The sequence below is a fragment of the Tiliqua scincoides genome, chromosome 2 (assembly GCF_035046505.1).
Source record: "Tiliqua scincoides isolate rTilSci1 chromosome 2, rTilSci1.hap2, whole genome shotgun sequence".
NCBI classification, from domain to species: domain Eukaryota; kingdom Metazoa; phylum Chordata; class Lepidosauria; order Squamata; family Scincidae; genus Tiliqua; species Tiliqua scincoides.
This window is the reverse complement of record NC_089822.1, coordinates 250,224,850-250,250,531: the sequence shown is the minus strand read 5'-3', so window position 1 is coordinate 250,250,531 and position 25,682 is coordinate 250,224,850. Positions and strand designations below refer to the sequence as shown.

Genomic DNA, 25,682 nt, shown 5'->3' with positions numbered 1-25,682 from the left:
TACTTCCCTGCAGTGTGAGGAAATGGAGCTAGTCATAGTTATTGCATAAAGCGGGAATTCCTTTTCACAGTGTCAAAAACCATCCTGTAACCCATTGCTGCGCTAGCTGTATATTAGCTGTGTTAGGGTGAATGGGAACAGTTGAGTCTTCCCCACTGGTTCTTGCCTTGTCTTCCTTGTGTCTCTCCCCCCCCCCCCAGATTGTACTGGAAACTATCTTCTTATTCCTGTGTATATAAAGCATTATAACTTTGTTCTTGAAAAGCAGTATATAAATATTAATGTTACCTGGTGAAATGTTAGTGGCCTACAACTTACTTTGCATGCTTGGTCCTTGGCATGGAAGGATAAGCGCCCCACCTGATCACAACAGATAAGCACTGTGACATATGAGTGGCTGCCAGGTGGGAGATCAGACCCCACTGCAGTGGACATGATACAGCTGTAGTCATGGCAAGTGTTAGTGAGATGGCTAGCTCTATGTATCCCTCCTATCCAGAGGACTTAAGTGTCATTATCCAGATGGGGAGAGAAGAGTGCTCTTCCTGTTCCTCTCCCCTCCCCCCCATTCTGCAAGACACAGGTGCCATCGAATACTGAACAGTTGCTGCAGTCATTACCCAGTGCTCAAGTACTGAACATGTCCAGAGCTCAAGTGCCATTATGTCAATGTCGGAATAATGCTTTGGGACGCACATGTGATTTGAGGGGAAACAACATCACTGTGCTGGAGGGTCACAGAAGCAAATAGCATGGCTGATATTTGTACACTAGTGTAGTGCTTAGCTTATGAATAAGGGTCTTCAGTTTCAGGAGTAAAAAAAAAATGCTCTGAGAAATGTGCCTGAAATGCATCACTGAAAGTGCATATATTGTAAGTGTAACTTTGGGTAGGGCTTTCCACATGCGGATATTGTTTGGAGTCAGGTTGAAGTAAAGATCTGCTGACCTTTCACCTTTTTCCCTTTGGAATCCAGACTGGAGTTCAACTTTGGAGAGTTCAACTAGTTTGGCCACAAACTTTCTACTGACTGCTTGATAAATGCTTTGGATTTGGCAGTGTAACTATTAGATCAGTGACCGGGGGAGGGGGGGGAGTTCCCAGCATTTGTTGGGTGGACTCGGTGCCTGGTAAATTAATGGAGACTTGGCTTTTTATTTTTACTTGCTCTCTTTTAAGTGAGGGTGTGTCTTACTAAGAACAAATTTCTCAAGATTTTTTTTTTCTGGAAGGTTTCCATCTATTTTGAGCTTCTCTGTGTTCAAAAGAAAGATGCCTTCTATAAACAAATCTTCTGTGTGTGGATTTTGTTTAACTTGGTCGCTCAGGTGAGCAGTTAAGGCTCTTGGCAGTAACGCTTTACCTGTTATGGAGAGACTGGTGTATTCTGCTACTCTGAGAAGATTGTCTTATACCCCGCCCCCCTTTTCTCCATCCCCACATGCACAAAAAAAGAGTCATGTTTAGCATTGGGTAAAACACAGACATTCTTGGAATTTGTAAAGTTGAGTTGAAGCTTGAATCCTGTGACTTTGTCAGTGAATTGGAACTTCTGTATAAATGAATCACATGTATTCATGTACTTGAGTATTGGGGGAGGGTGATTGCGTAGGGGCCAAGCATGGATGGGAAGGAGGTTCAGACGCACCCAGCCTAGACTGATAGCCCATTACCATGAGATAAAAGCAGTGACTAAATTGTTGCTCTTGCTTGAAGAAGTTGTGTTACTGCCCTGTATCTGTGTTTGGTATCCATAGTTTTTAAGATCTTTTGAGACTTGCTAGAATCTTAAGAAGAGCTGTTCCGATCTGACCAAACACCCATTTTGTCCAACATCCTGCTTACTACAGTGGCCAACGAAATGACTCTGGGCAGAATAGAAACAGGACATGTAGTAGCAAGTATTCATCACTCACTGTTTCCCAGCAACTGATATTCAGAGGCATGCCGCTGAACCTGAAGTTAGTATATATAGCCATTGTGACCACTGACAGACTTTTCTTCAATTTGTTTAATCCACTTTTAAAGCTATGTAGTCTTATGGCCATTGCCACATTTTGTAGCAGTAAAGTCTGTAAATGTATGGCATGAGGTACTTCCTCTTGTCTATCCTCAGTTTCATTCAATGATCCTGGATTCTGGTACTGATGGGGAAAACATCTCCTCTTATCCACTTTCTCTGCACCACATACAATTTTATGAACTTCTGTCATGTTCAAAATTATGGAATCAGGGCTAGAGTTTGAAAATTTTGTGTGGGGTTGGATGTTTTGTGTATCAATTCCATGGCCCTGCTAGTTATGTTAGGTATACCAGTGCTGACCAGATGACAGCCCCAGGGTCACTCGTTTAGTTGCCGGTTTCTAAACTAAAAAGATACGTTGACCTTTTCTCATTGGGAAGGTGCGCCAGATCCTTCCTCATTTTGACATCAGTGAGAAGCAGTGTTAGAACAAAACAAGCAGTAGTCTCAGCAGTGAGTGAGTTACCATTCCAGGCCCCCCTTAGAGAAGACCATGAGAACAAGAATGAATGAACACAAGAAAATGCTTGTATGAGGAAATGGAGAGAGCTGTGACTCCCTGTGTAACATGCTCTCTGAAGAACGTCCCAGAGTTCCTACAGGTATTTCCTGTGTGTAGGTGGGAGGAGCCAACACCATCTGACTTGGCAGCAAGAGATGGGAACAAACACCATATAGATAATGAGTGTCCAGAAACAGTGGAATCTAGTGCTCCTGGCAGATTTACAGATTTATATGTAAATAAGTGATAGGCTTCTGGTCTCTACACCAGCCATTTTCAACCAATTTGCCATGGCACACTGGTGTGCCACGAATGCCCCCATGTGTGCCATGGGAATTAGGGAGAGGGTCACTTATCAATAGGACCATTGGGGGATGTAAGCCCCCATTGACAACACAGTGTGCCTTGTCAGTTGTCAAAAAGCTGATGGTGTGCCTTGACTGTTTTAGTGCCTTGCCAGTGTGCCGCAAGATGAAAGGTTGAAAATCACTGCTCTAGACAGTATGTAGTAGACCTGATGCTAATTCCAGGGAATAGTGTCTAAAGGGCACCTGTCTGTGTACTGGTGCATAATTAAAGCACATACATATCATACTGCCTTGTTTGGCTAGAAATACAAATCGTGCAGCTGGAAATAAAAGGAGCTTAGGCAAAAGAACCTAGGATGCAAAAGAGTACTAAGCAGTCATCCAGTATTTCAAAACAAGCAAGACATTTTGAGGCAGAGATGGGAGATCAGTGTTACAAGTTTATATGGGTCCTGAGAAATTATTCTTGAGTGCTGTTGGTAGGGGCATACCAGGCAGTGCAGAGAAAGACTTGCATGCCCCAAAATACAGGATCCGGTCTTGATTTATGACTGCCATGCAGTGATTTTATCATGAAATAAGTCACGCAGAAGTAGAGATGAATTTCTAAGGTGGAAAGGGGAGGAAATCTCATGCGATAACACAACTAACAAACCCAGATACTATGTGAATTAGCTGCTCACCACAAGGTGTATAACATATAGGTCTGGTCTGAGAAACTGAGTTAAGTAGAGGAGATCGGAGTGAGTACCATGTTTCCCCCAAAATAAGACACTGCCTTATATTTTTTTTGGCTCAAAAAAACACACTAGGTCTTATTTTTGGGGTAGGTCTTATTTTTTTCTAATGTTCAACAATTCATTCATGTACAAAAATATACCTTACAAAAATATCCCCTCAGCACCCAGAAGGATGCCTGCCTGCCTACTCGGAAGTCAGTCCCTTTATAGTTAATGGGACTTACTCCCTGGAAAGTGTGGAGAGCCTCAGAGCCCAGTAGGCAGGGTTGCCTCGCTTGCTGCTTCCCGCCTCAGCTTCTCTTCAGCGTCCTCTACCCAAGGCAGCATAGCAGGAGCTTTCTAGGTGGCGCGGGACTGCATTGTTCCTGGTCACCTTGTCCACCCGCCCCCCCCCGCCCTGATCACAACTAGGTCTTATTTTCGGGGTAGGTCTTATTTTCGGGGAAACACGGTAGAGTGTTGTGGATATGGCCATGGGTCCTTGGGCTAGAGTCCCTGCTCAACTGAAGAGACTGTTGCTCCAAGGCCATGTAAAGCTCTCTTGGCTTCATGTTCCAATGTATATAAAAACAGATGATGCTACATTTTGTTTTGTGAGGATGAACGGATAGTTTTTGCATGCTAAGGCTGCAATCCTATATATGCGTACCTGAGAGTTAGTGGCATTGAACCTGCTAGAACTGGCTTGTGCATAACTTGTAAAAGTGCAGTGTGAAATGTTTTCTAATATCTTCTGTTATTCCTCTGTTTAGATATGGGAATTGAGAAGAGGTGGATGGCTTTGGGGCTGTTGAGCGAATTTAGTGATAGCTGGGGAACTGTTCTTTTTCAACCTGTTGTGTTAAGCTTCAAGTTGCATGCATATAGAGAATAAAACTTAACACAATCATGCAAAGTATGTTTATTCTGTGAGCAATTACTTACTCTACAGTCCATCCCCCCAAGCTGTTAGGGCCTCTTGAGACAAACTATAGTGAAAGACTGCTTTGGGACCACCCTGTTTGCCCAGTTAGCATTCAGGGTTTCCTGTGCTTATCTGAAGCCCTTTACAGGAGGTCACTTATCTGGCAGACTTTCATAAAATCTGGGTACGAAACTGTATACGTTTAAAATTGAAAAAATTACAGTAAATAATTGTGTAAAAAGCAAAATATAGTACCACGTAGCTGATGTCTTTACTCATTGCTTGACTTGAGAGGTAGTTTCAAGCAAGGTTTACAACTTAGGGATATATTTCCAAAGTTCTCTGTTTGGCCTATTTCACAAAATCTAAAATGTTCTTAACCACATTCCTTCTAGGGCATTCCAGACTTTGAGCAGATCCAGCCATGACATGTGGACAGGCATCAGGTAGATTGAGCGCACACAGAGATAGAGGTCCCACCCCTTAAAAAAAAAGTCTCTCTCTCTCTCTCTCTCTCTCTGGTTCTACCTTGGTAAGATCATGTGTCCCTGACTCCAAGTCCCTAAACCAATTGGAGAATAATGCATAGATGCGTTTCCCCCAAATTTGGTTACCATACCTCTTCCTTACAACATAGGTTATCAGTATTTCAACTGAGAATTTGGGTACGGACAGCACACAGAACTGATTTCTCAGCTGATTTTCTTCCAAAATGGATTATTTAAAATGGAGGCTAGAAATGTCAGGCTGATCAAACATAGAAATTATTGCTAATGGAGACTAGGTGCCATAAAAATTATTGCTCCTGCTAAGTGCAGCACACTGCAAGGTCCTCCCATTAATTGAAGGCCAGTCATTCTGCAACAAGCTGCTTGTCTGACATTTTGGCAAACCATGGTTTAGTGCTACACAAATAAGCCTAAGGAAGCTGTGGGCTTCCTTTTCCCTTCCCCCCTTTCTTTTCTGACATGCATGTGAGGAGAGTAAAGGCTTCCACTTAAGAACAAACCATAGCTTCTCATTATGTAAGAGATCTATGATTTGTTCACCAATTGTAGTTAGAAAGTACCAGGATTAAACCACAGTCTACTATCCTGGCTTGTTCAACTGCAGTTAGTTACAAAACTTGATTCTTCAGGTTCATACATAATGCACAACTTGTACACAGGAAGAAGATGAAGCATTCAGGTCTGCAGCTCACGCATTACTAAACCATGGCTTAGTGTTAACATCTGCACCAGGCTGTAGATTCTGACAGATTCAGATCTGGTCATCTTCTTGCGCACTCTGCCTTGCATAATCTACATTATTGTTTGTTTTTTTAAAGTTTCCATTCCTCAAATTCTGAAGTCCACATCAGCAGTTTATACTCAGAAGGCTATGTACTGAAACCACAACTGAAACTGAATCCAGAGGTGCTTTTAATTCCTCTTAAGTCGTTTCTGCCCACCGGTGCATATACATAATAGGGATCAAATGTGTGCACCTGTGGGCTGGGCAGAAATGGGTTAAAGAGTAGACCTATAGTCTGGAGGTGCTCCTTCTCTTCAAGACTCTGGTGGCTTAAGTGATGAGAAATGCCTTTTGCTGGACACAGGGCCAGCCCACCTGTGAGGTGAACCTTCGAGGAGCAGGTTGGAGAGGTAGCGAAGTGACAAAGGCTGTCCCACTCCTGCCCACTAACTCTTTAGGCTTGCTGCCCAGCCAGCCACTTAACCCTGATCTTCATTTGCTGAGACTGAGCAAGAGGAGGACCAGGGCAACAATGAATCGCCTCTTCTTCCAGTGCCACAGCCACAAGCAATTGCTGCTGCAGCAGCAGGGGCCTATAGCATTTCTGCTCTTGTTGCTCCCCTTTCTGCATCAAAACCAGATGGCCTTGTTGCTGCCTCCTTGGTCGCTTCTGCAAACAAACTGCCTGTGCAGAGCATGCTCTGTCCAGCCTGTGTGTTTAAAGAAGCAGCTAGACATGAATGTGGAGGTAGGATGGAGTGGGATGCCTTGCAAACACTGCGGCCACTGCCCCCTTCTCAACTATCTGGCTGCTTCTATAAACAAGCCAGGCGAGCATGCTCAGAGCCCAGTCTGTCCTGAAGAAACAACTGGGCAGGTGGAGGAGGAGGGAGAGTGTGTCAGAATGCACCTATAAGAAAAAGGGTGGGGCAAAATTAGGACCGCACTTCAACTTGCTAAAGATCACAAGTTACACAAGAGCACTTCTCGCTGCTAATGATCCTGTTACAAGGAATACTAAATGTTGGCAGTTGGGGGTTCTCAGCTCAGAATCAATAGACATAATTAAGAGGAGGGAAAGGACAGAGCTCTAAAGCTCAATAATGTCCAGATCCCGAGATGGGAGTCTGCATGTCATTTTGTCTTTCTCCACCCTTTATCTGGCAGCTACTTCACAGTAATTCCATATGAACATATCAATTGCCTTCCTAGGTTTAACTCCTTTTGTTTATCCCAGGAAACCGTTACTCAGAGATAAGGAGAGAGAGGGACTGCCCTGTGAACATATAGCTCCTGTTGATTCTCATTGCTAATACCTATTCATAGACATTCTTTACTGAATTTGTCTAATCCATTTTGTAAAACCATCACAAACTATTGACCACCTTCATTTATCAGCATAATGAATGATGATGTCTTCTGCAGAATGCCTCCTTTTGTCTGTCCTAAACCACAGCTCAATAACATCAGATGCTTGACTTCTGCTGTTGTATTGAAGAAATTTCTCTCTAGTGGCTTGTCTTTTTGCCTTTCAATCATAAAAATCTGTCATGTCTGGTGGTGGTGGTGTTTCTAGACAAAAATGTCTCAAACACATTGCCTTTTCTCATAGTTATTGTTTTTGTATCCTTCCTTTACCCTTAAGGCAATTCCCTTATGAATCTTGATTCTTGATTAAAGAGAGCAATCCAGTCAAGACAGCCCATATTCAACCAACAAGGATCTGGACAGAGGTATAGTAGAGCTGGTTAAGTGGTTAGATCTGAGAAATGTTTGCTGGAGCGTGACGATAAAGGGGTTAAAGGATTAAGCTGACCAAGGCAGTTAGAGAAGTAAATAAGTATGTACGCTAAAACAGATTTAAAACAAAGTTGCCTTGTAAGGTTCCATATCTGAAAATACTCCCTGGAGAGAGGTCTCCTGGGTTCACTCTCAAGACCACTTTGCAACTGCCTTTTTGATGGGAGAAAGAACACTTTGGTGCCGAATCACAGTTATGCTCCTATTCTGAATTTCTCAGTTTTTCTAAGAGTCGCTGGCTCTCTTGTTCTCCAAGGAGGAGAAATAAAGGGGGTCTGAGGATATTGAAGTTAGGCAGATTATGTAAATTTAGTAATTAAGTCCCTATGATTGAGGGCACTTAAGTCATGGCATGCTGAAGTTTTTAACTGAAGAAGAAAAACTGTTTTAACACTAGCTGTACAGTGGTTTTTCAAAATTAAAATTGCATCTTTTATGCAGGAGAACAACTATTTAGCAACCTACAGTACATATCTGTATATAAGTAAACATTACAGGAAAACATACTGTTCAGGAAATAATCTTATCAACATGCTTTTAGAGATGGGGGATAAAATCTCCTTCTTTCTCATCAGTAGCTTCAGTCATCAATACAGAAGGTTTTAACTCTTGCCATTTTTAGTTGACACATGCCTGTTTTTAGATAAGCTTTATCCTTTCTTGAAAATTATTAGGTGGTATCCTATGATGAGGTTGTTCAGACCAGGGGAGAAAGACCTCTATTGTACATTTTCTACAACTAATGCATTGCACTCTTTCTCTGAAATTAAGATTTGAGTGTAGGGGGGAAAAGCAGCTTGAAATGCATACCTGTAGCAAACAAAAGAAATTACTGAGTGTTTCAACATTCTTGCAAACTGCAAAGAGCTACATCATGTTAGGGAAGGTGAAATAGAGCCCTGTGGAAGGCAATAACTTACTTTGTCTGGGATTTCATGGTCTCCAAGGGAGTGTACTTTTCAGTATCTTTAGAACTACAAGAGAGCTGCTAGTAGCATTTATTGCCATGGGAAATGCTGGGTCTGTCACACAGATGCAGCTTGCTTCCACCCCCCCCACCCCCCAATCTGTGGTGGGAAGAGGAGGGTAGTGAAGTTCTGGAGGTGAGTGGTCAGCACGTTGAACAGAATATATCAGATTGATGTAAGCTTCCAAGTTTTCTTTCTACATGATTCAAGTGTGAGACCTTTCAGGAACCCTTACTGTATTTGGTAACAGTGGCCAGGCCTGTGTTCTTCAAAGCAGTGGAAAGAAACATCTTTACCCACAAAGAGTGACTGACTTAGGAAAATATGGGATCTGCTTAAAATATTTAAATTAACTACATATTTGAAATCCAATGCGGTATGTAAAAAAAAAAAAATGCAGCATTTGGAGACCAGTAGCTGATCATCTTATGCCACAACAAATATAGCAAAAAGAGGAAAAAGAAAATGGAGGGGGAGAGAAGAAGTTGGTCTGATTGAACCCAAAAAAGGCAGCTGTCTCCCTTTATATTTTGCATACTTGTCTCTTTCAGGTTTCTAATGTGTTTCCATTTTCCCTCTACTTTCCATCTCTCCATGAATTCAGTGGAACTTCCCTTATATTGTGACCCTCTTGTCCTGCATGCTTTCTCCCTCCCACAGCAGCATGGGTTTTGTATTGTCTAGTCTAGGTGCCAGCCAGTCAGGCTGCATTCTTTCTAACCACTGCAAAGGTACAAGGAGGTGGTTCAAGGTATCAAGGTGACTTAAATAGATGCAACAGTAATCTTCAAGAATCCTGTTGGGCAAGACAGATGGATATCACACAGGCACTCCAGTTTTTGTCTTCTCCATACCCCGGGAACCCCAAGTGCAGCTACTGGCCCTCCGGGCTATTAGCATATTAAACAAACTACCAAAAGGCAATGTTTCCACTTCACAAGTCAGACCATACTCAGGTGGTTCCAATCGGTATTGATGTAGCTTGCTTGCTTGCCCTCTCAAGAGCTGGAATTCTAGCCAGGCACTATCTGGCTGGGATGCTGGTGGAATCGGAGAGCAGAGAGGGAATATTACCATCAACAGGGTTGTTGAGGTTAGTGCAAATCTTACATTGGCATCTTAATGTACTCCAGAGTGGATAGATGGATGACTAAGGCACATTTTATGTGTGATTTATTTAAAACTGTATAGCCTGATTTTTAGTTCTAGAATCCCAAGGCCAGTTACAAACAAGGTAATAAGAAACAAACAGCTCCACAGTATCAATGACTTAAAAGTAGTATCAGTTTATGCACTTATCAAATGCCTGCTGAAATAAATATGTTTCTCCTGCTAATCATTTCCCTCTGTGTTAGTGCGCTTACCCCCCCCCCCCATTGTACAGGGAGTGAAGCTCAGCAGGGGAATAGTGTAATTTCCAGGTTGACCTTTTGATTGGAATAAGCACATTCCCTCACTTCTACTCACTTTCATCCCTCACTTTCTACTAATCCCAGGTCAAGGTGTTGCAAAGGATCACCTTTGCAAAGTGTTGGCTGCCCTTCCCGCTCAATCTAACCCTCTGCACATAGGTGAGAAAATTGTCTCTGCTCATATGTTTGCCAGAGCCATCTATCTATCTCATATGTGGCTGTGCCCCAACAGTGAAATGAAGGTATAAAAGTCTGCAGAGACAGAGAATCGTGCATGTGCCCTTTTCCCCCCTACACACAGAGTATGTACATGCTACAACAAGTATTAGGGAGTGATTGCAAAACTTTAATTTGGCAGTGGGGAAGAGAGTTTGGAGACTTTAGGGATAGTTGGTATGTTGTGACAGGAAGCCTGGTGTTGGGCTCCCCAGAGGCATTCCTCAGACTACTGAATACCTTGGACTCTTGATGGTCTTATCAGAATTTCTTGCAACATTAGGATAATGATTAGGGCTAAGTAGAAACATGCTTTGTTTTTCAGAGGGTGCTGAGTACTTCAGTCTTATGGTAGTCTCCATGTCTCTGTGTAGACATTTTCCTGTGGGGCGATTATAATTATTTCCATGGGGTAGCAGTGATGATACCTGGTGACAATTCTGTACCAAATATTCATCTTTAAGTGAACCCCATACCATCAGCATTAGAAACTGCTGAATTCAGGACTCTGCTGAGATTTCCAAATAAAACAGCTACTGGTGCTAAAGTGAGAATTCCAGGTCCTTAAAATGCTGCTCAAACCCTCTAGCTGCAAAGTGCATGCAATGTTAAATATATGGCAGGAATATGTACTGTGTCCGAATTAAGAAGGCTACTTACTGATGTAGCTGCTAAGCAGAAGGGGCAAGAGGGAAGCCAAGGGGATAAGAGGATTGAGGATTAATGTCAATTAAGGGACCAATAGGGTCTGTTGCAAAGCTAGATAGAGTGTGAGATGTAGTGATTTACAGGTTGTCAACACTGCAGCCCTATAGCATGGGTTAGATTTCAGGGCACTGGTTCTCTGTTGAGCCATTCGATACTCTTCCCATTTGCACTCTCCCATTCTTGAAACGTACAGCTGTGTTGTGAAAATGGACCTTCAGCTCTGCTATCCTGTGCGATTTGCCATTTGTCCAATTTCTCCATAACTGGAAATGTGACTGCTGCTCCTGCATAATAGATGAGGGAATTCTGAGCTTAGATGAATTCAAGCATTCTGTAATACTGCTACTGCAAATTTTATATAATGATGTCACAGCAGACTGACCCTTAACTAGCTTTAGCTTTACTTAGTGCTCTCCGCTTCCAGCTGAACCCAACGTGATTGCTATCCTAGTCTTCAGTCCTCTGCTGATATTCTCAGAACGGCTTCCTTCCATGCACCAACTCATAGAACACTTTGGTTTCTACTCTTAGTACGGAGTCATAGCATATGGGAATCAAATTAGGTACATTCTACCCGTGGAGGAACTCTGGGTCATTGTACTTGGAACAGAGCCAGCCCATGCATGTTAGGTGCACTGTTTGGCCTCAGCTGGGCCTGAGAGCTCCTCTTTCTAATTCTTCCTCAGAGCTGAGGGAGAAATTGGAAAGAGGGAGGTGGCAGTGGCTCCTCCTGACAAATGAAGTTGGCCAAATCTCAGCCGACAAGGAGTTACAGCCACTGTCTACGTTGTTTCCTCTTGAAGCGTGTGAGGAGTAGCGTGGGGATGGTCATTCTTCTTCTGCCTGCCTGGAGAACAATGTGGAAAGAGAAGGCAGAGGTGGGACAGTATGTACTAGTACACATGCACTTCACCTGAAAATGAGATAGCAGGCAGATGGGTCACCTAAGGCATGGGGGGGGGGCTTGAACTGCTCCTGTACTCCTTAGTTTGGAAGGGCCTTAGTTTGAATAGCACCTTGCTCTGAGGTATGCATCACATAAAACGTAATCTGTTCCATTGCACTGTTATATTTGAGGCAAAAAAGGTGGGCAAATAACCTGGCAACATACAGGCATCTTTGTCCCACCTAGGACAGAGCCCACCTAGGTGCAGTTGATCACCTGGTTCATATTCCCTTTCAGGTTCAGGGGACAACCATTCACTGGGACCAGACTTCAGAGCCTTGTCTGTCCTAGCCCTTAAGGCTGTGGCCTGCTGAAATCTCAGAAGCCTCAGGAGTCTGAGCAGAATTTTCTGGAGAAAGGGCTAAGCTACCCCTCATTGTGAGATGGGCACCTCCCATATTTTCTGTTTCATTCCTTAGTAAAGTAGCACCGAGTTACCACAGAAACAAGTCTGCTCTGTGCCCACAGCCCCACCAATGAAAACAGACTGGCTCTGACTCATCCTGGTCTTTAATAGCTGCCATTGGGCCCAAACCTGGCTGGGTCTTGTCATCACAGCTTTGCAGTGTTGGTTTGGGCTCTGTGCCAAGCTGTACCATGCTCTGGCGTCCTCCATTCAGTTGTGCAATTTCCCTCAAGACGTTAATTGTGCCCGTTCTTACCCTGAAAGGGAAGCTATTCATACTTTGTTCTCCAAAATATCAAATTCTGCTTTCCAAATAAATTATGCAAATGACGGTGCCACAAAATTATCTTCCATGCAGTTGCTCAAGTTACTTCCTTTGTTCTGGACTGAAGGCCTTGAGATTTTGTAGAAGGAGAAGACTGGCAAGGAAAAGGGGTGCTTCGGCTGAGGGAGCACCGCAACTTCATGGAAAAGGGGCATGAGATTTTTCAGGTCTACATGCACTAGCACACTCCCTCCCCCTTTCCAAACAGTGTTCCCACCAACACTTAATCACTCAAGAAGAGAGTTTGCTGTTGTCACCTGAAGGGAGGCAGATAGGATGGGAGTAGTTAGTTCCATATCTGCTGCTGTGGTGAGAAGCAGGTACCTCTTCCAGTTCCAGTCTCTTTTCTGTCCTGCTCTCTTCCTCCACCCCCACCTCCTATATGGTGGAAAGAACAAACTCCTTTTGTTCCCTTATCACTGTGTGGTGGGGATTGAGGCTTAACTGGATCATGGATGCCTTTCCCTACCGTCCTTTTTCTGCAAGCTGCAGTTTGTTCTTCTGCTTTCTCTCCCCTCCCAGGGCAACGAGTGAAAATATTGCCATACTAAAAGGGAATAAAAGCGTGAAAGGAAATAGCAACTTGTAGGGATATGGGCTTGCTGGCATCTCTTTGATTTCGGGATGTTTGAGTGCTGTATGAGTACAAGGAACTTGTGGAAGTGCGTCCCTAGACCTAATAGTGACTGGCTATCGGCAGCAGCCAATTCTGATTCATTAAATAACAGGTACAGATTTTTCTTTCCTCTGCCAATTAAACATTAATTCAGGAAAAAAACTTGAAACCTGGAATACTGTATTGCAATGCAGATGTTGTGATTGGTTTTAGTCTTCAGCAGAGTTCCCACCCAGGAGTGGAAAAATACTGTGGCAGAAAACACAAGCAGCCCTGGCACTGCAGCTTTGCATATTTGTATTCTTTGAGTTTTGGCTGCTAAATTCAGATGTTTGCCATCTGCTTTAAAAAAATAAAGTTTCCTGTTCTCAGAATGTGTTGTACAATAATTGCTGTTAAAGCTGAGCCCCCCTCCCCCCCCCCCATCATGGCCATGAGGCAACTAAGGAGGAGAAGGAAAAAGTTTGGTTTATTGTCATTGTGTTGGCCTGTTTTAATTAATATGAACTTCCTTGGAAGCCAAAAAGCAGGATAAAAATTTCCAAAATAAATAACTAGTGCACACATGGAAATAGCCACTTGCCTGGTCGCCTAGAAGAGTCCTGCTAAACCCAAGGCTTAGACTCTAATCCTGAATCATGTTCCTTACAGTGAGTGGCCAGCCAGATGCCCCTGGTGAGAGTGCATCACATCTGGGCAACCAAACAGTTGTTTTTATAAAACTTGTTCCATGGTTTGTCCTCAAATTACTAATGTGAACCAGTTACCACTAGCCAAAATGTACCTGGTCTTGTAACATGTAGGGATGGACTTGCAAGGCTGCTGTGCAATGTTCCTCAATTTGCTGGTCACAGGAGCCTAGTGGGAGACTGTCAAGCGCATGCTTGTAGAGCTGTAAAATTGCCCCTGTGGCTATATGCAAATAAATCAGAATGTGCATGACTCTGCTTTCACAAGCCTCTCTTGGTTACTGGTGATTCAGGCATTAGGCTTTCTTTCTTGAAACATTTCAAGGAGCCCGAGCATCTGAATGTGTCTGTCATCTTGTTCTTCTGCCACAGGGGTGTCCAAAGTTTTTGGCAGGAGGGCCACATCATCTCTCTGACACTGTGTCAGGGCCGGTGGGGGGGGGAATTAATTTACATTTAAAATTTGAATACATTTACATAAGTATACATGAATGAATATATTAAAGATGAACTTATATGAATGAATGAAGGTCTTGCAATAGCTCAAGGCCTATAAAAGGCCTTGCACAAAGCAAGGCTGGCCTTTCCTTTGCTGCTGCTACTGCATCACAGACATGAAACAGCAAGCAGTGGAGGAAGCCCTCATCCCACAGCTCACGTGAGTGATTAAACAGTCACCCTCACGCTGAGAGCAGTTGCGTTAGGCCAGTGCAGGCTCCAACAAATCTCCGGAGGGCCAGAGGCTCATTGGAAATGGGGTATCCCTGAGGGCCACATTGAGAGGCCTCAAAGGTTGCATGTGGCCCAAGGGCCGGGGTTTGGGCACCCCTGTTCCACAGCATGACCATTTTGTTTCACTTTCTTTGCATTTTCTGACCCTTTCTGGAGTACAGAAGCTAAGGTGGACTGGACTTCTAAGTTCATATGCAACTGACACAGCCTTTTGAATTGAGACGGAATACCTGCTGATGGTGTCTCTTGCTGAAATATCTGGGAATTGCTAAACTTTGAATTTCTTTCATCCAAATTTACACCTCCCATCTGGGTTATGTGTGTGTGATAACACCTAACTCTACTTGGGCCTTGAAGCCATGTGAAGAGTTAGGAATTCTATGGATTGTGTATAATTGTTTGTAGACTATAGTGGTAGAGGGCAAGGGAGAATAGGAGCAACCAGTCTGGCAGGTTTTTATAGCTGTAAACGATTAACTTTTCTTTGTTTTCCTGCCCATTGTCCAGGTCCACGGTGGCCGTGTGACACCTATCAGAGGAGAGAGCACAAGACAGCAAGGTGGGGCGCCTGCGCCTGTGAAGGATGCTGAAGAAAAGCAGCCTGGTTGTCTGGGGCGTGGTGCTTTTTGTGGCTTGGAATGCCCTGATCCTCTTCTTCCTATGGACCCGGCCTCCGTCTTTCTCTGATCATAGCCACCTCACGGAAGAGGTCATCCGGCTGGCCCAGGATGCTGAGGTGGAATTGGAGCGCCAGAAGGATATCTTGCAACAGATTTCCCATTACAGTGCCCTCTGGAGCAGGAGGAAAGCTAATGAGGCTCAGAGGCATCATGTGTTCCCTGCAGCATCTGTCCAGCCTTCCACAGCTGCTCCCTTGCCCCGTCACAGTCAAATCTCTACAGATGCTGTGTTGCCAGTGGTGGTAATTGCCTGCGATCGCAGTACAGTTCGCCGTTGCCTAGACAAACTGCTGCAGTACCGCCCCTCAAAGAAGCGGTTTCCCATAATTGTGAGCCAGGACTGTGGACATGAGGAGACGGCCAGGGCCATTGCCTCCTATGGAGATGCCGTCATGCACATCAAGCAGCCCAACCTGAGTGACATCCCTGTGCCCACCGATCACCGTAAATTCCAGGGCTACTACAAGATTGCCCGGCACTATCGCTGGGCCTTGAGCCAGGTCTTCCAGACCTTGAAATATCAAGCTGCTATTGTAGTGGAAGATGACCTGGAAGTGGCTCCAGACTTCTTTGAGTACTTCCAGGCAACTTTTCCTCTCCTGATAACTGATCCAACCCTTTGGTGTATCTCTGCCTGGAATGATAACGGCAAAGAACAGATGGTAGATGTTGCCCATGCAGAGCTTCTCTACCGTACAGACTTCTTCCCTGGCCTGGGTTGGCTTCTGCTGTCTGACCTGTGGGATGAGCTGGAGCCCAAGTGGCCCAAGGCCTTCTGGGATGATTGGATGCGGCAGCCTGAACAACGGCAGGGTCGTTCATGCATCAGGCCTGAAGTATCACGCACTATGACTTTTGGCCGCAAGGGCGTGAGCCATGGTCAGTTCTTTGACCAGTACCTGAAGTTCATCAAGCTCAATGACCGCTTCGTGCCTTTCACCCAGATGGACCTTTCTTACCTCAAGAAGGATGAGTATGAGCGCTCATTCCTGGCCCAGGTCTATGGTGCCCCTGAACTGCGGGTAGAAGAGCTTCAGGGTAACCAGCGCCGGGAGTTGGGCACTGTTCGAGTGCAGTATACCACTCGTGACTCCTTCAAGGCATTTGCAAAGGCCTTGGGTGTCATGGACGACCTCAAGTCTGGAGTGCCCCGTGCTGGCTACAAGGGCATTGTCAGCTTTCTGTACCGGGGCCGCCGTGTTTACTTAGCGCCCCCTTCTGACTGGACAGGCTACGATCCCCGCTGGAGTTAGCGGCTAATAATGCTGAAGCATGTTGGACTCTAGAAGAGGAGGGGTGCTTGGGGTGGGTGGGAGTCTGTATTTTTTTTTCTTGTGTGGCATTCGAGTGCATTCCAGAGAGTTGTTTTGTGCACTTAAAATATTGCGGTGGGAGAGCAGGTTTTGGGGGTTATTTGGATGCCCCAATGAGGAGTGTGATGTGGTGCGTTCTGAGCTCTCTTGATTCTGCCCTCTGGTGCCTATTCTCCTTTTGACATGGCGGTCTGCCAACCTTTTGGATCCTTGGTGGCATCTGCAAGTTGGTGAAAGGAGGTAAAAGCCAACACAGAACCACAGGAGCAACTCACTGAGGTTTTTCCCAGCTTTGTTGAATTATCACAGGCTTGCACAACTTGTGCCTCACGAAGTCAAATGCAATTCACTAGCTATGTAGTATAGCCTGCAGGGCTTGATAACTCCCAAGCTGATGCAGTTCCAGGCTGGTGACTTACTGAGCTCCTGCTGGGCCACTTTGCTGTTCTGTTTTCAGCTTGCTTGGTGTCAATTTGTGCAGCCCTGAGCAATTGGGAGGAAGTGAGAGCCTTTTATCATCTGTTGGCTACCAGGTTAGTTGTCATCTGAATGCAGGCTTAGAAACCCGGAAGTTCTTTAGAATTGTCCACTGAGCACCTCAGAAGGACCATCTTTATTGACCATGTTGGCCATTTTTATTTGGGTCTTCTCAAGAACCTCACTATTTCTTCAGCCATCTTGGTGGTGCAGTGGAGATATGTATGCATTCATAAATGCCATGTGACCATGGCCCAGGTGAGACTAGAAAGTCCTTATGAACTGCTCCTACCTGGGGAAATATAAGAGTGTTCAGGAGAGCATATTTTCTATGGCTTCAACTTGGAGCTTGTTGACTCTAGCCCCATTAAAGTCTTGGAAAGAGGCAGCATTTTTGTCCTCCATCTCTCCCCCCCCCCCCCGGTAGCAAGCTGCATTGACAACCTTGTGGATCTCCTTAATTGGTGCCTCACAAAAGAGTTGCCCCCCCCTCTAACCTACAACAGATGAGCAGAAACCTCATGGACTACCCTTTCAGACTAAATGTTTGAACACTGTTCCACATCAGATACTCTTTACACATTCAAAACTAGTAGGTATAGGAAAAGTTTTCAGACTAACTTTTTCTCTGACATTCTACTTCTGTGTGTGGAGGAATATTCTGAGGTGCATACAAGCATTCAACCCAGTCTGTAGTTGAACAGTCCCAAGTGTAGTCCCAAGCGTAGATATGTCATGTGGGGCTTCTCATATGTGATAAATATGAGTAAATTCTTAGCAAATTCTGTTTGATGGCTTCATACTATTCAAGTAGAGCTGACATATGGTCTGATTGCTGGACCGCCTTCCAGGTGAGTTAGGAGACTTGGCTTCCAGGCTGCCTTAATTCTGCTTAAGAGCAGAGAACTCACTTCCTTCTTAAATCCAAACTCGGTAGAATTTGCTTTTCCCTCAGTAACATTTCTTTGCAACTGATTCCTCTCGCCATATTGGAGTTTTCTCACCACCATGTCTATAGGAGGAGTGGAGAGGAGAATTCCTGAGGCAACAGAACACACCATGGAAGGGACTCTCCACCTGAGGAGCCCAGCCTTATTCATTGGTGCAAAACCTCCCCCCATTGTTGCCTCTTGGTGCTGCTGCTGAGCTGCTCCAGTGCCACTTCATGAGGTGGATGAGGGGAAGGGGCTTCAGACCTCATTTGGCCAAAATTCAGACCACACCAAAGGGTAGTATTTTGTTTGTTTGGATGCTGTATTATTTTTTTCTTTTTTAAAATATATCTCCATGGTGAGTGGAGAAACCGGTTGTATCTGCTTTGAAATCCCACTTCAATAAGGAATTTCCCTCCTATGGTAAAGTTCAGTGGAATGGTTGTGGGAGGTCTTTCTAAGTGTGGTATGTTTTGGAGACTACACTGAGTGGTATGATCAGTGTTCTCAAAGAAAGCACCACTATTGTCACAGAGCGTTGGGATCTGTAGGGACGAAGGTTGATGAGAGCCTCCACTGTGTGAAACATTGCCATCTTGGAGAGCTTTCAGTGAGGGGATACATTGAGAGGAATTTTAGGGGAAGGTTTACATTTGAAAGTTGAATACCTATCCCATATTATTCATCTAACATACATGGCTGGTAGACTCTGTGGAAGGTCCAGACTCCTCACCATGATGCCTATGAATTCTACTGGGGTGTACATGTGAGATTGTCCTTGTGGCATGTGGGAGAATAGAAAGTGTGGTGACGGTGAGTTGTATTCTTGGTCTGGCACACCCAGCAGATACTGACCCCCTGCTTTTGAAATCTGCTGATCTCATCAGGAGGTGCAGTATCAAAACTAGAAACTGCTCCAGGACTACTTACTTCTGGCTATAAGTTTCTTGGTTCAAACTGATCTCCTGTGCCAATATAAGAGCACCTACAGCCATGCAACCTTTTGCTGATAGAGGACCATTAGAGAGGTCCTGTTTGGGGGGGTGGGGTGGAGAGCTTTCTGTTTCCATCCACTTCCTCCTTCTGTCCTGAGGGACATAAGCAAAGACCTGTGCAGCACAATCCAAACTGCGTTTTGGGCCAAACTGTGCAAGTCCCTTGTGCCAGCCTATGAGGGTTGCAAACATGCTGTAAGGCACGTTCGCGCCTCCTTGTGAGTTGGCTAGGCCGGCGCACGGAGGCTGAAATAAGCCTCTTTGCTGAAGGAGGCACCAAGCCTCTGGGATGGGTGGGGAGGAGGCGGGAGGGAGACGTTCCGGGGAGAGTGGGCAGTGGACGGCCCCAGGGGCAAGCGGGTGGAGAGCTGGATGCGGGGCTGGGGCTCGACAGTTATGCCAGATCCCAACCCCTGTTCCTGAGGAACATGGAGCAGCTTCAGGCCACTCTGCTCTCCTCGGACTTGCAGCACCTCATGAGGTGGTGCAAGTCCAGTGAGACCCATTGGGGCCAGGGTGGCTTACCCAGCTTACTTACCTCTGGCTGAGCCACTTTGGTCACGTATCCTGCACTGGATACAGCGCAAGCCTCTTGGCTTGCCTTTTCCAGTGCAAGATAGGATTGTGCCCTTAGCTGCTAAAATAGAAGCAGAGTGGACAGGAGAAAGCTAGTGAAGCTTCCACTTCACTAACCACCCACCTTCCAGGTGGTGGAATTCCAGCATAACCACCCACCTTGCTGGTATTCCCCTTTTTCCAGAACGGAGTTGGTCCTATCCATGTGTATGACTCTTAAGATTTCACCGCTGCCACTACCAAAGACAGAGGATGGACAGTATTTTAAGAAATTGACTTTCATTCCTGCATGAACAATCAGGTCTCAAAAGTTCTCTCTCCTTCCTTTCTCCACCCGCCTCTTTTGGAGGGATAGCCTATTCCTGTGTAAGTTCTTCCTTCATGCCCTCTGTTGCCTGGCCCCCCTCCTGTGGCATCTGGTCTGTTCCTTTGGTTTTATTGCTACTTCTGAGTAGTGGTTTGTGTGACAGCGAATGGGAAAACAGCTGAGATCCCAGTGGGAAAGGTAAGGTTCTGGGTCAGTTGGGGAGAATCTACCAGCAGCTGCAAAGAGGTGTGTGTCTCTTTTTCTTCCCTCCAAAGCACCCCCTGCTCTTGGAGCACCCCCTCCCCGCTCATGGAACTGACTCTGTTGGAAATTCCAACTGGAAATAAATTTTGTGGAAATTTGGGGCGAGCAAAAGTGTTTGATGGAGCGATACTGTTTTTATGTCCACATTTCAGTCTGAGAAAAGTTTAAAGATGCAAAAACATATTTTCCAGAATAAAATAAGCTGGTCCTTTTCTGACAATCCATGTCTTTGAGCTTGGAGTCATTTTAAGTTTATGGTTAGTGTCGAGTATTGAGTCAAAAAATGCAAGCAGCAGATCAGAGGTCTGTCTAGTCCCATGTTCTGTGGCTGATGGTGGCTAGCAAGATGCTATCCAGAAGCCCCAAAGCAGAGTACAATTATGACCATTTCCCCGTTTGTCCCCAGAATATCACCAGTGGCAAATTATTCCTGAACCTGAAAGTATTACATCAGTGCCTTGGGAAGTAGTGAATTGAAGAAAAAAAAGTCACAAGATTCTAGTTCTTATGGCTGCTTACTAAGTTTAGCTAATATAGGGCGCAATCCTAACCAACATTCCTGCACTGGCATAGCTGCGCCAGTGGGGCATGTGCTGCATTCTGCAGTTGGGGGAGTAGTAATGGAGGTCTCAAGGTAGGGCAATGTTTGTTCCCTTACCTTGGAGTCGCATTGCCCTTATGTCGGTGCTGGAAAATTGGTTAGAATTGCGGCCATAGGCAGTTTCCTTGTGAAATGTCAGAAGAATGGAGATTTAGTGCCTTGAACGTGGTCTCTTCATGGCTATACATTATATACCTACATCTCCTCACTCAGCATTCTCCATACCCTTCCCTCCCACTCTTTCCCTTGTCTTTCCCTTCCCCATCCTGTTCTCTTCAAGCTGGAGTTTGTGCAAAATCAGTTCATGCAAATATGTTTTTGCAGCCTATGTCTTACTGAACACAAGGGGCTTAATTCTGAGTAAAATAACACCAATTTCAAACATCTCGGTAACATTTCAGGACTTTAACCTCTGTTCCATCCAGACTTGTCACTTTCTTCAGCTGCTGCATTTTCTTAGAATACAGTATTTAATAATAGCCTTAGGTAATGTGGCAGCTTGCATTGGCAAGAAGCTAGATGCAGGGTAGATGACTGGGTGATGGCCCCTGGGGGGAGCAGGTTAAAAGGTAGGTCTAGCCAGCTCCACCCCATCCAGAAAACATATTAGTATTGAATTAACCAATTTTTGCCTAGCCTACAGGTATACATATTTCATCCCTGTTGTGTATATGGGCAAAAATGGCTTAAATAAGTTACTCCCATGTGAGATGTGGGAATGTTAGCCTGCTTTCCAGATTTGTAACCTCTCTGTGCCTTATGTAAACATGAGTAGGCATTAAGCTATTTGACACGGGATCTGCACTTCTGTATGAGAATGTATACCTTGGAAGAGGGAATGGTGCAAAAGATCATATTGGCTGATTTTTAAAACAATGTTTACCCTGCCACATTGCTTGAAGATACAGCCACTTAAAATGTTTAATGATGAAGTGGAAGGATGGCTATCTGATTTTGCAAATCAATTTTTAACCAACAAAGGTTATCAAGTAACATTTGCTATTTTAAAGTTCAACCATTGCCTCAAACTGCCTGCTAAAATAAAAATGTTTTAGCCATTTTCCTGCACAACCACGTTGCTTATAAAGTCAGCTGTGGGCAGCATATAAAATATCTGAGCCTTTCTTCTCTAGATGGAATTGCTTCAAGAATGCACCTAAAATGCTTGGACTTTCTTAAAGGAAAACAGAAAGCCCTTCCACTTCTAGCTCTGTCTTTTTTTTTTTCTTTTTTTGTAACCAAACAGTATGAAGTGTGGTATTTTTAATTTTCCTGTAGTTACAATTGGCCCATTTTACCACACAATTGTACCTGCTGAGTTGGAAAATGCTTTTCATGCTTAAATTGATAGTCCAGTTGTTGTCTTCAGATGAGAAAAAACTCACATGGAGGTAGTCTGGTCTTCAGTGGGTACTCTTCAAATCTGCTTCACACATGCACCTGGGGAAGATGAATCAACTTAGCTGACTTCAGTATTGCACTTACTTGTACTGTACTAAGAACACTGGAAGAAATCAGCCAGGTGTTCAGTAATACCACCCACCCCTTTTCTGCCTCTAAGGTGGGACTTGCCACCCACAAGCAACTCTTAGATCTGCCTGAGAGCAAACAAATGTTAGAGTGTGGTGGACTTTTTTTTTTTCTAAAGAGGAGAATAAGGGGGTTCAAACCCCTCCTTCCTATTTTAATTATAAAAGAAGCTTTCATTGAATGCCAAGGGATGTAATTTAAATAAAACAGCAGGCTTGGTGTGCAGTTCAGATCAAAACTATGCTGAGGGTAAAGTGTTAAGCCCCTTACTCCTTGGTGCAGTTTTGTTCTGTTTCCCACCCCCACCGCTGTTGTGGGGTTTGGCATTTTTTTAAACAGCACATGCATTTAATATGAAGTTCGTTGATCCCAAAACACTCCAGGTAGATGCATCAAAAGATACTTTACAGAACAAATGGGTTCATTTTCATTCAGATCTAGCTCTTCACTGCATGGGACAGGGAGAACCACCAAGGCATGCTTCAGTTTGAGAGGGGCCAGAAAATTTGTTTTTGGAGCCTATTCAAATTGTCAGCCACTGATTACAAGAAGAAGACCATAATGGGGATGCCATTACATACCACTTGGTGAAGGATTCAAGTTGTGGTAGACTCATGCTTCTAAGAGTAGGTGTCTAGGCTTGTCTACTTAGAAGTAAGCCCCATTGAGTTTAATGGGAATGACAATCTGTCTGGGACCCACAGGAAGTAATGTCTTTAACCTGGAATTGATGTCATGGTTGAAAGTCACATCATCAAGCAGGAAGTGCAATTGTTGTGATAACCAAAGTCTGCTGCTCTCCTTAGAAATGTTCCAATGAGTTGGGTTATTTCTCAGTTATTTTTAATAGCAAAGTAAATCAGAAAGAAAAAAAAAGCTTATTTATAACCTTGACACAAGCACAATAACCACACAGCCATCCCGCTTTCCAGCATCCCATCTTCCCATATTTTCAGTGGCGATTGCAGTAGGTGTTATGTGATCCACCTAGTGGGTCCTGACCCACAGTTTACATAAGAACATAAGAACAGCCCCACTGGATCAGGCCATATGCCCATCTAGTCCAGCTTCCTGTATCTCACAGCAGCCCACCAAATGCCCCAGGGAGCACACCAGATAACAAGAGACCTCATCCTGGTGCCCTCCCCTACATCTGGCATTCTGACTTAACCCATTTCTAAAATCAGGAGGTTGCGCATACACATCATGGCTTGTACCCCATAATGGATTTTTCCTCCAGAAACTTGTCCAATCCCCTTTTAAAGGCGTCTAGGCTAGACGCCAGCACCACATCCTGTGGCAAGGAGTTCCACAGACCGACCACACGCTGAGTAAAGAAATATTTTCTTTTGTCTGTCCTAACCCGCCAAACACTCAATTTTAGTGGATGTCCCCTGGTTCTGGTATTATGTGAGAGTGTAAAGAGCATCTCCCTATCCACTCTGTCCATTCCCTGCATAATTTTGTATGTCTCAATCATGTCCCCCCTCAAGCGTCTCTTTTCTAGGCTGAAGAGGCCCAAACGCCGTAGCCTTTCCTCATAAGGAAGGTGCCCCAGCCCCGTAATCATCTTAGTCGCTCTCTTTTGCACCTTTTCCATTTCCACTATGTCTTTTTTGAGATGCGGCGACCAGAACTGGACACAATACTCCAGGTGTGGCCTTACCATAGATTTGTACAACGGCATTATAATACTAGCCGTTTTGTTCTCAATACCCTTCCTAATGATCCCAAGCATAGAATTGGCCTCCTTCACTGCTGCCGCACATTGGGTCGACACTTTCATCGACCTGTCCACCACCACCCCAAGATCTCTCTCCTGATCTGTCACAGACAGCTCAGAACCCATCAGCCTATATCTAAAGTTTTGATTTTTTGCCCCAATGTGCATGACTTTACACTTACTGATATTGAAGCACATCTGCCATTTTGCTGCCCATTCTGCCAGTCTGGAGAGATCCTTCTGGAGCTCCTCACAATCACTTCTGGTCTTTACCACTCGGAAAAGTTTGGTGTCGTCTGCAAACTTTGCCACTTCACTGCTCAACCCTGTCTCCAGGTCATTTATGAAGAGGTTGAAAAGCACCGGTCCCAGGACAGATCCTTGGGGCACACCGCTTTTCACCTCTCTCCATTGTGAAAATTGCCCATTGACACCCACTCTCTGCTTCCTGGCCTCCAACCAGTTCTCAATCCACGAGAGGACCTGTCCTCTAATTCCCTGACTGTGGAGTTTTTTCAGTAGCCTTTGGTGAGGGACCATGTCAAACGCCTTCTGAAAGTCCAGATATATAATGTCCACGGGTTCTCCCACATCCACATGCCTGTTGACCTTTTCAAAGAATTCTATAAGGTTCGTGAGGCAAGACTTACCCTTACAGAAGCCATGCTGACTCTCCCTCAGCAAGGCCTGTTCTTCTGTGTGTTTTGAGACCCTATCTTTGATGAGGCATTCCACCATCTTACCCGGTATGGATGTTAGGCTGACCGGCCTATAGTTTCCCGGGTCCCCCCTCTTTCCCTTTTTAAAAATAGGCGTGACATTTGCTATACTCCAATCTTCACCATGGCCGTTTTGAGGGACAAGTTGCATACCTTAGTCAAGAGGTCTGCAACTTCATTCTTCAATTCCTTAATAACTCTTGGGTGGATGCCATCAGGGCCCGGTGACTTATTGATCTTTAATTTATCAATGAGGTCTGAAACATCTTCTCTTTTAACCTCTATCTGACTTAACTCCTCGGTCAGGAGGGGCCGTTCGGGCAGCCTCCGTGCACTCTGGAGAGATTGGACTCTTTTTACCCTCCCTTTCAACCTCCTTCTAACCAGCCTCCTCATTTGAGGGAAGTCCGCCCGTCGGAAGTCAAGGGTTTTTGTTAGAGATTTGCCTGGTATTCTTCCCCCAACGTGCACGCCAAAACGGATCGCAGCATGATCACTGTTCCCCAATGGCTCAGTAACGTTTACATCTCTAACCAGGTCCTGCGTACCGCACAAAATTAAATCCAGAGTCACCTGTCCTCTGGTGGGCTCCGTGACTAGCTGATCTAAGCCACAGTCATTTAGCACGTCAAGAAATCCGGTTTCCTTATCGTGACCAGAACACAAATTGACAATATGAGGATAATTGAAGTCCCCCATGATTACAACCCTGTCCCTCCTTGTCACCTCCCTGATCTGTTTCCTCATTTCAAGGTCCCCATCAGATTTCTGGTCTGGAGGACGATAACACGCCCCCAGTATTACATCGCTGCACAAGCCTGGTAATTTAACCCACAGAGATTCTACGGTGGAGTCGGACCCACCTTCAATCTCTACTTTGCTGGATTCTATCCCTTCCTTAACATAAAGGGCCACCCCACCTCCAACACGCCCCTGCCTGTCCCTCCTGTAGAGTTTATAGCCCGGGATTGCGGTATCCCACTGATTCTCCGCATTCCACCAGGTTTCCGTTATGCCCACTATGTCAATATTTTCC

General features: G+C 44.8%; 1 protein-coding gene across 2 annotated transcripts in view; it reads left to right on the top strand.

Moving 5' to 3' along the window:
* MGAT1 (alpha-1,3-mannosyl-glycoprotein 2-beta-N-acetylglucosaminyltransferase) overlaps positions 1–16,528 on the top strand; it is a 32,689-nt gene extending 16,161 nt beyond the window's left edge. The window contains exons 1-2 of one of the 2 annotated variants that reach the window (XM_066617976.1): positions 13,135–13,220; positions 15,037–16,528. In XM_066617976.1, the coding sequence (XP_066474073.1) occupies positions 15,113–16,462 (1,350 nt within the window). In that variant the 5' untranslated portion in view covers positions 13,135–13,220; positions 15,037–15,112 and the 3' untranslated portion in view covers positions 16,463–16,528. Of the gene's footprint in view, positions 1–13,134; positions 13,221–15,036 lie in introns of those variants that run through there. The other variant, XM_066617975.1, reaches the window with a different exon arrangement.
* Positions 16,529–25,682: the final 9,154 nt, after the last annotated feature.